General features: G+C 29.7%; 1 protein-coding gene across 1 annotated transcript in view; it reads right to left on the bottom strand.

Moving 5' to 3' along the window:
• The window catches only part of LOC106690730 (Ionotropic receptor 21a), a 20713-nt gene extending 9077 nt beyond the window's left edge, over positions 1 to 11636 (bottom strand). The window contains exons 1-6 of the mRNA XM_014436260.3: positions 11569 to 11636; positions 6447 to 6584; positions 6093 to 6353; positions 2939 to 3156; positions 2595 to 2702; positions 402 to 563 (exon numbers count right to left, since the gene is read on the bottom strand). Of these exons, the coding sequence (XP_014291746.2) occupies positions 402 to 563; positions 2595 to 2702; positions 2939 to 3156; positions 6093 to 6353; positions 6447 to 6584; positions 11569 to 11610 (929 nt within the window). The 5' untranslated portion in view covers positions 11611 to 11636. The remainder of the gene's footprint in view (positions 1 to 401; positions 564 to 2594; positions 2703 to 2938; positions 3157 to 6092; positions 6354 to 6446; positions 6585 to 11568) is intronic.
• Between the last annotated feature and the right edge of the window lie 1036 nt (positions 11637 to 12672).

Genomic DNA, 12672 nt, shown 5'->3' on the forward strand with positions numbered 1-12672 from the left:
TATGCATTTTCAAGTTACACAATGTGTTTATTTGGTTAATTATAGCCTGAAATGTTGTTAGGAATAGCATTGCTTTATTTACATGTCCATCAAGTAAGGATTGAGTTATCAATTTTTCTGAATCAAAACAAATTAAAATTATAATAATTTTCTAATGTCCTGCATTCTATTATTTAAAAATCTATGATCTATATTACATGAATCAGAAACAAAATAATCCAGTCAAACTAATGGAAAAAAGCTCATTATCCAAAATTATTATTGGGTTATTCTTGTTTATGTATTTTAAATAATTTAAGTACTTTAAGGAATCAAAAAATAATTTGAGATTAGAGTTAAGGAGTGCTGATTAAAATATGATATATTTCTAATACTACTAATGATTTAAAAACATGTATTACTTAGGTAAAGCTATTGATGTTAAGGATATGAATGCAGCACAATCCATAAAATGAGGGTATATCATTGAAGTTTTACCATAAATCTCCTTAGTCATTACAAATCCACCAACTACTAAGTCCGTATTACCTTGTCTTAGTATCTGCAACGTGTCACTACTTTGCCTGTAGAAATCAAATTAAGCATGTATTATGAATTACAATTTTCAAGTATATAAACCTGCTTCCATCCATATCTGAAGTTGATTTAATTATTATATAGAAGTTTTAAAGCAAATTTTTATTTTTGTATGAATATAAAAAATAGTTTGCCTAGCATTGAAGTGAAATACAATGCTAATCTCAAGACAAAATTTAGTTCAGCATTCAAATTAAAGGTATCATTTATTTTGATATTTTTTTATTAAATTAAAATTTTATCATCTCTTTAATTTAAAAAAAAATCCATCAATAAACAGATACAAAAAAATGTAGTTAGAACAGTATTAATATTAATAAGTTAAATATATGTTAAAAAAATAAATTTATTAAAATATTAATATTTTAGATATACTGGAAGATTATTGATTGACCGTGTGTATAGATGAATGGAATATGGTCCGGGTGCGGTCAAAAAACTCAAATAGTAGATAATTATACTATTTTTATTGAGCCAACGTTTTCCCCCACGTTGCAGGGCTTCGTCAAAACAGCCCTGCAACGTGGGGCGAAACATTGGCTCAATAAAAATAGTATAATTATCTACTATTTGGGTTTTTTTGACCGCACCCGGACCATATTCCATTCATTAATATTTTAGATTTTTATAAGTTAAATTAACTGTCTAAACTAAACCATGAATCCTGCACCATCAAACAGATATTTTCAACATAGTGATATTCATTTTTGTGGTAAACTTCTTATTATTACTTAGTACAATTTATGTTCTAATGTTACCACCTATTTACTCTGGAACTGGTAACACAGTTGGGAATATGTATATCACATCATAGTATAGAGCAGAAGGAGGGTGGTGTGCTATATGTGAATGTGGAAAATGGGAGTGGCCTTAGTTTTACAAATGTTTCGTTGCATTCTCTTGAGATACAAATGGTCTTATCCATCCATCTGTAAGGAATAATGATGTGAGCATAAATAATGAATCATACTAGGAGAAGATGGATGGCGGTGCGGTCAAAATGAAACACAAATAAGTTCGTGTAACTTATTTAATTGTGCCAACGCTTCGGCTAGAGTTTCTAGCCTTCATCAGGGCTAAGAACAGAACAAGATAACAACCAATAAGTATAGAAAAGAAAAAAGAAAATATAAACAGAATGACATAAAGTGAATAATTTTACAGAATGGAATTAATAGTATACAGTGATGAGAGAAGTGGAAAATAAATGTATACATAGGTAATTGAAAAGTAGGTAAAATAACATAATTAAGGAAATAAAATAAAAATGAAGTTATATAATGCGAAGAAGTATGAATATATTAGTTATTAATAATTTAAAAATTGAAATATGGAAAGAAAAAGAAAATAAATGTAACCATAATAATTATAAATAATGAATCAGTATAAGACAAAAATTATAAATTTATTAACATACAAATATTTTTACAATAAAGAACTGTTCAGAAATTTATTTACTTCTAAAATTTTTGTTTGTTTGGAACTTGAAATCACCTTTTTTCAAGGCCTCTGACTGCATCTACATCAGCAATAGAATGCCAATTCAAAACAGACCAAAAAAAAAAATGCATTACATATGTTTTCCCTAATCTAATTGTTTCATAGATATGTAATTTCAATGCACACATTTCAACTTTATAAAACTGTTTTAACACAGGAAATATTCAAACTTCAAAAAAAAAAAAAAAATTAACAATGGAAGTGGCCATAGAGAGAAAAGTTGGTTACTAATAAATACCTGATATAATGAAGAGTGTTGAAAAGCTGATGAAATGATTCTTAGAATACAATGTTAAAGCACATGAGGTGTTGATAATACAGTTTTGTTGAATGTATGTATATATGTACTAAAAACATAAACTTAAATCTTTAAACAACCCTAATTTTTTTTTTTTTAAAGGGTGGTTCAGACAATGGAATGGTCTGGAATAGTGAGGTTTGGATTACCAAACCTGTCCAAGAAATCACAGATAAATCATACATTCATAGCCAACATATCTTAGTCAGTTCATACTCACTTCCCAATGTGATCTTGAAATTCCATGGTGAAATTAAGAATTTCCTTCATTAAAAGTAACAATCTAACTTCCACTCCATCCCATATTACTTCTCCATTTTCTAAGATCCTGGTTTTATGAAGAAAAAATGCATTTAGCTATGGAGGAATTTTTATGATCAAAATAGTTATAATCTTATAAAACATTTTTTACTAGCCAAATAAGTATTAGTGTAATAAGTTTTATTTGTACGCCTTTATTTTTTTTTCTTTAGTTGAAGAGATGTGGATAAATTTAATTTGTGGTACATAATACTACCATGGTTAACTAAAAAATATAATTCCAAATAACTTCTTTTAACCTACCTTTTGAATGCGAATGGTGGCTGATCTCTGGCATAAACAACTAAATGATTACCATTATAAAGTGTTTGTTCTTCTGAAGGAAAAATTTTAACAGACTGTGTAAAGTTATGGTTTCGCCAAGAAGTCAGAATTAAAGCTTTACCTCTTCCAAAGCTGTGAGGATTGATAAACTGGGTATAAAGTCCTGTATCACAATCCTTCTCTGAACCTTTAGATTTCTTCATTAAAAGAAAAAAACATTAAAATTAGACAAAAGTGATTTATTAAAAATCAGCAATAAGCTAATTATGATTACCTAAAACAATTAAATGATTTAACTTCTAAAAACCACATCAGATTCTAAGCTGTGATATTATTGATACATTGCCTTTTCTAACTATGTACTTGCATCATATATTATATATAGTTCTTGCAGATCAGTTTTATTATTTATATTGAAAACTTAAAGGGTCACTGTTTTAAAGATACAAGTGAACAGTATACTCCTGGTTGGTGTAGTTTTATTCATTTTTTTTAAATTTACACAGCATAGCTATTAAATAATGTTAATTAATTTCATTAACTCAGTATATACATTCAAATCTTATATTATATGATACAATCCATTAGAGACGTGACGGCTGTGCATGTTGGGAGTAAGTCCCAGAGTGCCCAGTTTGGAACATTGTAGGTTTGATTCCCACCTAGGCCAGTTAATATTTATTTTTCAGTGGTCCCAAGAAATGAATCTTATCACTCCCACCTTGGTTAGTACAAGGTTGCAATTTTTAGGTATCTCCCAGGGGTTGGCAAAAATAACCACTAGACCAACTTGCCGGACTAGCTCCCCCCATCAGGTACTCATATATGATACAACTTTTACATAATTGTGTTGAGGCAGAACGATTCATTGATTGAAGATCATGGATGGTCTATCTGAACAGGTTCTGTACAAGAGATTCAAGGATCGTCCATTACTTTCAGCTACAAAAGTTTCAGTACAATATTTATTGAAAAAACACTCTGGTTAAGTTGTTGAACAATGAAAGAAGTATTACTATGAGCTAAATAATTAAAGGGTGTAGTTTAAATATAAATCTTGATTTGTTATTCAAAAAATACTAATTGTAAATTTAATTTGTCATTAAAACATACTAATTTTAATTTTAAGATTTGTCATTGGTAGTGTTGGACAAAAAGTAATCAAAATTACTTTCTAATTACTGTTATTGCGAACTGTGGAAATGAAGTTACAATTCTAATTAGTAATTTCAACTGCTTGACCTCCAGTCCCCAGACGAAGAGGAACTGTGTGAGGCCACTAGTAGGCTCAAGAACAACAAAGCGCCAGGCTTTGACAAAATTTCTGCCAAGCTATTAAAGAAAGGGGGAGATCAGCTTTTCCTAGCATTACAAAATCTTCTATTTGCGATTTGGACAGAAGAAATCATTCCCGAAAGCATGGAATAAGACAGTTTTATTTCCTTTTCACAAGAAGGGATATCTTCTTTAATGTAATAATTATCGAGGCATATCTCTACTGCCTTGTGCCTGCAAGATTTTCTCAAATATACTGTACCAACGATTACTACAGCATGTAGGGAGAGTTCTGGGGAAATATCAAATATCTTTCATAAATGTAAGTCTACACTAGACCAAATTTTTGCCCTACAAACCAACCATCCTTGATCACAGAAGTGAATACCAAATACAGACACATCATCTATTCATTGATTTTAGATCTGCTTATGACAGCATTGAACATGAGGCCCTTTATCATTCATTTGAAAGACCTCAATATACCTGTTAAGCTCATATGTCTTGTAAAACGTACAAAGAGCAATACCGAATGTATGGTGCAGATTCAGGGAAAAAAGCTATCAGAGAATTGAAGGTTCAGACCAGTGGAACGATCTTTAATCATATGGTACAAATCCTGGGATATGCTAATAATATCGACATTATTGGGAGATCAAAAGCTGTAGTGGAAGAGGCCTTTCTTGCCCTTGATGACACTGACAGGAAACTGGGGCTTGTAGTTAATACCAACAAAACCAAATATATGATTGCTGGTCAACAAAGAGGTTTTAACAAAGATTTTGTTCAAATTGGTCATTGTTCTTTCGAACGACTTAAGGAGTTTGTGTACCTTGGATCACAAGTCAATACCACCAATAACATTTTGGCAAAGATAGGGAGACGAATAACATCGGCCAACAGGTGTTCTTTTGGACTGCGTTGGCACTTAGATAGTAGCTCATTACCAAGATCTACAAAAACTAGATTATATAAAACGCTAATTCGACCAATGCTGATTTACACCTCGGAAACTTGGGCACTTTTGGAAGTCCGATAAAAGGTATCTCCAAACATTAGAGAGAAAGATACTCAGATGCATCTATGGCCCAGTAAAGGATGATTCAGCTTGGAGAAGACATATGAACAGGGAAGTGTAATTGCTAATCGATAAGCTTGATGTTGGAAAAATTGTCAGAATTGGTAAACTGCACAAGGCAGACCATGTGACAAGGATGGGCACTGAAGTGATTCCAAGTAAACTACTCAATGAACACCTGTGCACAGCCAAGAGGTCGCCCAAAGCTTTGACGGTTGATGGTGTTAATATTGAAGATTTGAGGACCCTGCTCGGAGTGAGGAATTGGAGAGGAGCTGCACTTAACTGATTAAACTGGTGTAAGCTGCTTGAAGCGGCCAGGATCCAGTAATGGGTTGTTAGGGCGATTAAAAAAAAAAAATTCAAACTACTTGATGAACCATCCTTTGATCAGATATATTTATTTATATATGTGGTGTATGCTTATGGATACATATACATATCAGTGCAGATACATACTTGAGTTACTCCATTATTTTCAATTCTTTGGTTTTTCTTGTACTAATTCAGTGCATAATCAGTTTTTTTTTTGTCTGATATGCTTTCTTTTATATTATTCTCAAGTCCCGGAATAAAGTTATTTTTTCTTTTCTATTTATTCCAAAGTGAAGAGTAAAAATGAATAATGGGGTATGCTAAAAGAATGATACTACCTAAAATTATGACATTGGAAGTGGATAAGATTGTGGAAAATTCCCAAATAAAATTCATGACATTTAGAAATGTTTAAAGAAAAACTAAAGATATATTGTGATTTTATTTGTAAGAATTATGACTTACTTTTAAAGCTGGGTCAGATATTACAACAAGTTGCTGTTGATGTTTCTTCACTTTAGGACTCAGGAGCCATTCTTTTAACTGAAAAACTGAAACATGAATAATGAGTAAAATCTTCCCTTTCATTGGAAGTGATTCTGGTTGGGCTGAGAATATAATCCAAGCAGGTTGTTCATTATCATTGATGGCTTCTATAGCTGAACTTTTCTGACCAAAAACTACAGCACTGTTGTGTATACCTTTGATTATTTTGTCTAGATTTAACTGCAGAAAGTTAAATATTTATTTATTAGTAGACACAAGGGATATTTCTCAAGAAATATTTTCATCTTAAATAGGTTGCACGATTAAACTTACTTTGAACTTGTAATCAGCTTTATGTAAATCATCAAAAATGATTTTAACTAGTTTAGGCTTTATTTCAAAGTTAATCACTGACATAACTAATTCTGGTATAATTATTCCACAATTTTCTGTTCCATGTTCTTCATCCACCTGTTTCAAACATATTACCATAAGGATTTATTTTTAAATTTTACAAAAGAAGTAAGAATTTAAAGAGTGAGCATTAGCAAAAATAAAAAGTATTTAATTATTTAATGAACCATTCAATTTTCTCTTCAACAAGACTTAATTATATAATCTATCCAGCACAATAGAAATATTTTTAAAATCCAAAGGGATTTCATTTTACAGTTTACTCTTTAAGTGCTATTTAAAATTTTTCTATTCAAAAAACATTTCAGAATTTATGAAACATTTTAATTTGTTTTAGATTTTTATTGAATTAATTAATTAATTAAAATTATTGAGGTAGCTCAAGGATGCCACTTGAAGTTAAATTCATTATTTTGACATATTGATTGACAGGGTTGATTCAATAATGAAGCATTTCAGTTTGATTTTTACTTATCTTTTATTCAAATTTAATCCTTTTGGGCATTTATGTGGCATCTTCTGGAATTTTCAATTGGTATGTCATACCATATGACTCCTCTCATGAGCTCAGACAAAGAAATTCATTTTTTTTTTTTACTTTACTTTGAAAAACTGAACACTGGCCATATTCACTTTTAAATTAAACGGCATCCTAATTATAATCATCATGAGTGACAAAGACCTTTTTTAGAGAAATGGGTACATAATTTCAGACCACGGAGCAGTGCTGTATTAGTAAAGAAAATTACTCATTTTTTTTATTCAGTACAACAAGTAGGTCTCAGACCGTCATAGTGATATTCATTCATCTTATATTTTGATGTTCTAAACTAATTTATTTTTTTTAGATTTTATAATGCATTTCCATACAAATAACTAAATATAGTAATAAATCTATTATATTGAACGTATGTTATGACGAGAGAATCTTGCAATTTCATCTTTTGTTCCCTAGGATCAAATTATACCAAATCTTGACAAAAATTAGAATCATAGAAAATATATTCAAATAACACTAATTTTATATTATATCAAATTTCATATATTGGGGTTTTTACACAATTTTGCATGTTTTGAGTTTTTTCTGCACAAACTTGCATGTTTTACTCTTTTTTGAGATAAATTTTGATTTTTGTTGCATAAAATTTAGTGCTTGAACTAAATTTCTCATATTAGGCACCAATAGGTGTGTGTATGTATGCCAATATTTAATCATTTTATTAATTTTTCCATATTTAATTTTTAGTGTAAAGTTAATTAAGCAATGCATCGTTTAACATACAAAGAGTAAAATTCAATAAATTAATAACTGGTAAACAATAGAAAAAAAATTCTAGGAATAGTATTAACCAGTGGTTTGGGTAGCTATGAAAAAGTTTTTCTAGAATAAGCTTGTTACAGAGAGCATTCAGTGTTAGTGTTTTTAACTTTGATTCCCAGTCCGCCTCTAGCCCTTCATTATTCTTCCTGACTTTGTTGTGACTATTGAGAATTTTAAAAATCTTAAATTACCTACGTAAATTATTTTAAATTAAAAAATAATTTGTCTGATCAATATAAATAAACTTATACATTTTTAATCAAACTTTAAAAACAAATTTTTTTTTTAGGTTTTTAGTTAGTGCTATACTCGTATAGGACATTTAGACTTAGGAATAAATGCATTATTTAAACTATCGCCTTCAGGTCAAACAGCACTACAATTTTTAAGATCTATGCAACCGGTCTAATAGTCTAAAAATAACAAAATATTCCAGTGCTTAATAACTCCGAAACAATGCGCCTGAAAAGCTTATCTTATTGTTATTTAATGTCAATCAAATTAGCTACAGTATTGAGACCAAAATTAGCTCAGTACAATCACTACATTCTAATGTACAAATTCACATGGTGAAATTCTAATAATAAGACATTTTAAAACAATACTTTATTGTTTTTTACAATTTCACAGTTTATTAAGTAAGTAAATCATAAAAAAATGTACAATTATCAATGCATAGTAAATGATAACCACTTAATAACACGCTTAAAAAAATATGATTGAAAAAAATTTACACCTTTTTTAATTCTGATCAATAAAACAAAAAAAAATGATTAAATAAAAATATAGAATCTCATGAATGATAAAATAATAGTTTGACTAACTGTCTAAAGATAGCAGCACAAATCAAGAAAGATAGAAAATGGTTTTAATTAGTACTGCTAAACTTCGGCATCATCCAAACTGCAGATTCTGAAGACAAAATATAGCTAGAAAATATTTATGACAATAGTTCGACTAAATGCAAAAAGATAGCAGCACCAATCAAGGAAGGTACAAAATAGTAGTTCCAGTAACCGCCGCAAAAGGCCAGCACCATCCACACAGCCATTCCTAAAGTCTAGCAGGAAAAATTGTATTTTGTACTAGGATATTAGGAAGTTACAGGAGCTAAATTGGTCGGATGAGATAGTCAAGACTTGAGCTCCTCTGACTTCCTAATATCCTAATACAAAATAAGAATTTTCCTACTAGACTTCGGAAATGGCTGTCTGGATGGTGTTGGCTTCTTGCGGCAGTTATTGGAACTTCTATTTTTGTACCTTTATCGATTGGTGCTGCTACCTTTTGGCAACCAGTTAACCTATTATTATAAATGAGAGGAGATGGTCGGGGGGGGGGGTGCGGTCAGCAGAAAAAATAAAAATAAACAAAAGATTATTTATTTGTGCCGACGTTTCGACCTGGTTTTCAGGTCTTCATCAGGGAGTTATAGGCAGATATTCTGGCTACACTGTTTATGTTAAATATTCTCTAGCTATAGACTTCCGAAACGGCTGTTTGGATGGTGCTGACATCTAGCGGTGCCAGTTGGAACTATTATTTTCTACATTTCTTGATTTCTAGTATTATCTTTTGGCTGTTAGTTAAACTATTATTTTTACATTCTTTAAATTCTGATTTGTCATTTTATCGTCTTTTTTTGTTTTACTGATCAGAGTGACTGTATATTTTTTCAACTATATTTATTCAAGCATGTTCTAATTAGTTATTATTTACTTTCCACAAATAATTGTTCATTCCTTTATGTTCTTATTAATTTAATAACTGTGAAGTAGTAAATAACAATAAATATTTTTTATAAAATATCTTATAATTTTATTTTGCCGTTTTGTTAAATTTGTGCGTGAATATTACATAAAAGATCAGTTAGAAACTTCAAATAATGTGAGAATTTAATTCTGATTTAAGTAATAAGTAGTATATTAGTAATATTATATAGTATATTACTATTATATTATAAAGTAATATTATATATAAATAGTATAGTAATATTAGTGTTATGATTAATTAGCCATTTAAATAGATAAGGAGAGGTACACTTTTAACATCATTCATGAGGATATAAGCTCCATAATAGCTTAATATAAATGAAGATGAGCGATTTTGCTATTGAAACTATGATTAAACTGTAAATAAAAGAATCAGGAAAGAAATTTGATAGTTACTTAAAGTATTGGTAATGCAATGGATTCCAGCCCATGGGATACATGGGAATGAGGAGGCGGATCAGCTTGCACGGTTAGGGGCTAACCAACCACAGCCGCTTCTTCCTATTACCATGGACATGGCGAAAGAAATGGCCCAAAACGCTATCACTGAAAGAGCAGAGGAAAGGAGTAGAGGACAATGTGGGGGCAAGAACTGAGCGGCATTGCTAGACCCTAAGAGGCACCAGGGTGCCCACTGGACATGACTATTTGCGGCACCACCTGAAGAGAATAGAAGTGGCTGAGTCTTCAGACTGAAGTCTCAGACTGCGTCCTGTGTGGAAATGGTGAGATGACTGGTGATCACATATTTACATGTGTGGCAAAGGCGGGCTTGATTACATACAGGAGTTACATGAACAAAGCTAAAGTATACTGGGCTGTTCAAAAGAAAATGGCAGAAATGCCTCCTTTGGCATAGGAAAAAAAAAAAAAAAGGAAAGAAATTTGATAGTAAAGTAAGGTCATTTAAATATAGTATTATGATTTAACTTAGATTATGACAAATAGTTCCTTCTTTCTATGAGTTTGTCTTACATTGCTACAATGAATGAATAATAACATAACAATTTCAATGTTATCTCAATAGTGCTGCAAGTTAATTTTGTCATGAAAAATTAAAGACAATAATATTCATATATAGAACTTAATATAGATTGAGAGAGTTATCCTTTTAACATATTTTCTGAGTATATATGTACTAAAACCTTATCATATATGAAGAAATTAATAAAAATGAGTGTTTCTTTCTGTTTGCATTTAACTATATATCAATGATTCTGAACCAGTGGTCTGCAGACTTTTTTGAAATAGTTAAATTTAATTTATAATATTGTCTAGTACAATTGGGTTCCAAAATTGGGTGCTGCAGCACCCTTGAGTGCTCCAAATGTATTCCCAGGATGCCTCAAGCAAATGGCACTATCTCAAAATAATACAAAAAATAAAAAGAAATTTTAAAATTAAAATAGCAAATATAAAGTGTAATCTAGCATTTACTTTGCACTATTTTTTTCTTCTTTTCCCACATATTCGACTGCTTTAAGAATATATGTGCCAACATTTTTGTTTTCCTCAACAAGGGTGCTACTATTTTTTTTTAGGCTAGGAGGGTGCTGTGGCAGAAAAAGTTTAGGAGCTCCTCCTCTACATATTCCCTTGTCCAATGTCATTCAAAGTGATTTTTTATGACATTTTTCAAACTTGTGATTTCAATGTATGTGAAATAAAACAAGTTTTTTATATTTGAAACTGAAAATCCATGACATTCAAGATTATGCACATTAAATGGTTGAGTAGCTATAACTGATATAACACATGTATGCTCATTTTGTTTTATGGCATTATAAATTTTACAACATATACATAGGTATTAACCATTTTTTTTTATGTATTTTTTGCTTAGTCAAATTTTTTCAATAGTAAAAATCAAAATCAAAATAAAATAAATACCCAAAATTTTAGTAGGCAGGCAATTTATCTAACTAATAATTAAATAAATAATAATTACATATTTTTCATAAAGATGATTATTGGCCACAACAATATTCATGAAACACAAAAGAAACAAAACAGGAATAGCAACCATACTGTGTGTGACATGGAAGGCACTGCCAATATCATTTTTCCACTTTCTATTAATGAGAATCAATCTTACCGTCCAATATTTAAAGGTCAGATGTTTTATCCATTATTTTTCTAAGTATCAACATTTATAAATCTTTTATTCAGTAATTAATTAAATTATAACTGAATGATTTCTACTTTGAATTTTCATTCTTGTTAGTGTTATTTAATTAATGTATTATTAATTTATGTATATGTTTCATCTCTTGATTGATTTTTTTTTATAAGCTAGACGTTAATATTTATCACTCATTTTTTATCAATTGTATCATGTTGAGCCAGTGGCCATTCTAACCACTATTACCTACATTGTAGGAAACAGTTTAATTTAATACATTAGGTCTATTTATACTTCTAAGATACTAATTTATTTATTTTTTTAACTTCAAAATAAAAAATATTATGTTCTTATTAAATTCATGGATTTGTTGTACTTATTATTTAGTAAATCTTTCCATTCTTATACGACTTAATTTTAATTTTTTTCACTAATTACAGTTACTAATTGTGTATCATTATTATAATCATGACTCTGTCAGTCTACATATTTCTGCTAACTAAACAACTGTAAATAAAAAAAAATAACACCATGATCATTACATAACTAGTACATAAACTTAATTGTGTTAATAAAAAAATATCCTTTGTGTAGGATTATTGCATTATAAAAAAAAATTAAAACCATAACAGTATTGTGCATAAAAAAATCTCAATATTTGTATTTCAGTTTTAGAATCATGGGAAAAATAAAAGTTATTAGTTATTATTTATAAGCTTTTTTTTTTAACATCTTGTAATATTATTCCTTTCACAAAATCGTCCATGTCTATTCTACTAAGAAATGCACATTAATTCAATGTATTAATTTTTGTTTATTATTTACTAAACTTACTTAGAAAGATAATTCTTGCCAAATTGAGTGCTTTGTAACCCTAGATTCTAGTGAGGCTGATATTTTCTTTATTCTATTCCATTGAATTCATATAAA

The sequence above is a fragment of the Halyomorpha halys genome, unplaced genomic scaffold (genome assembly GCF_000696795.3).
Source record: "Halyomorpha halys isolate HHAL.00 unplaced genomic scaffold, Hhal_1.1 Scaffold1847.1, whole genome shotgun sequence".
In the NCBI taxonomy this organism is placed as follows: domain Eukaryota; kingdom Metazoa; phylum Arthropoda; class Insecta; order Hemiptera; family Pentatomidae; genus Halyomorpha; species Halyomorpha halys.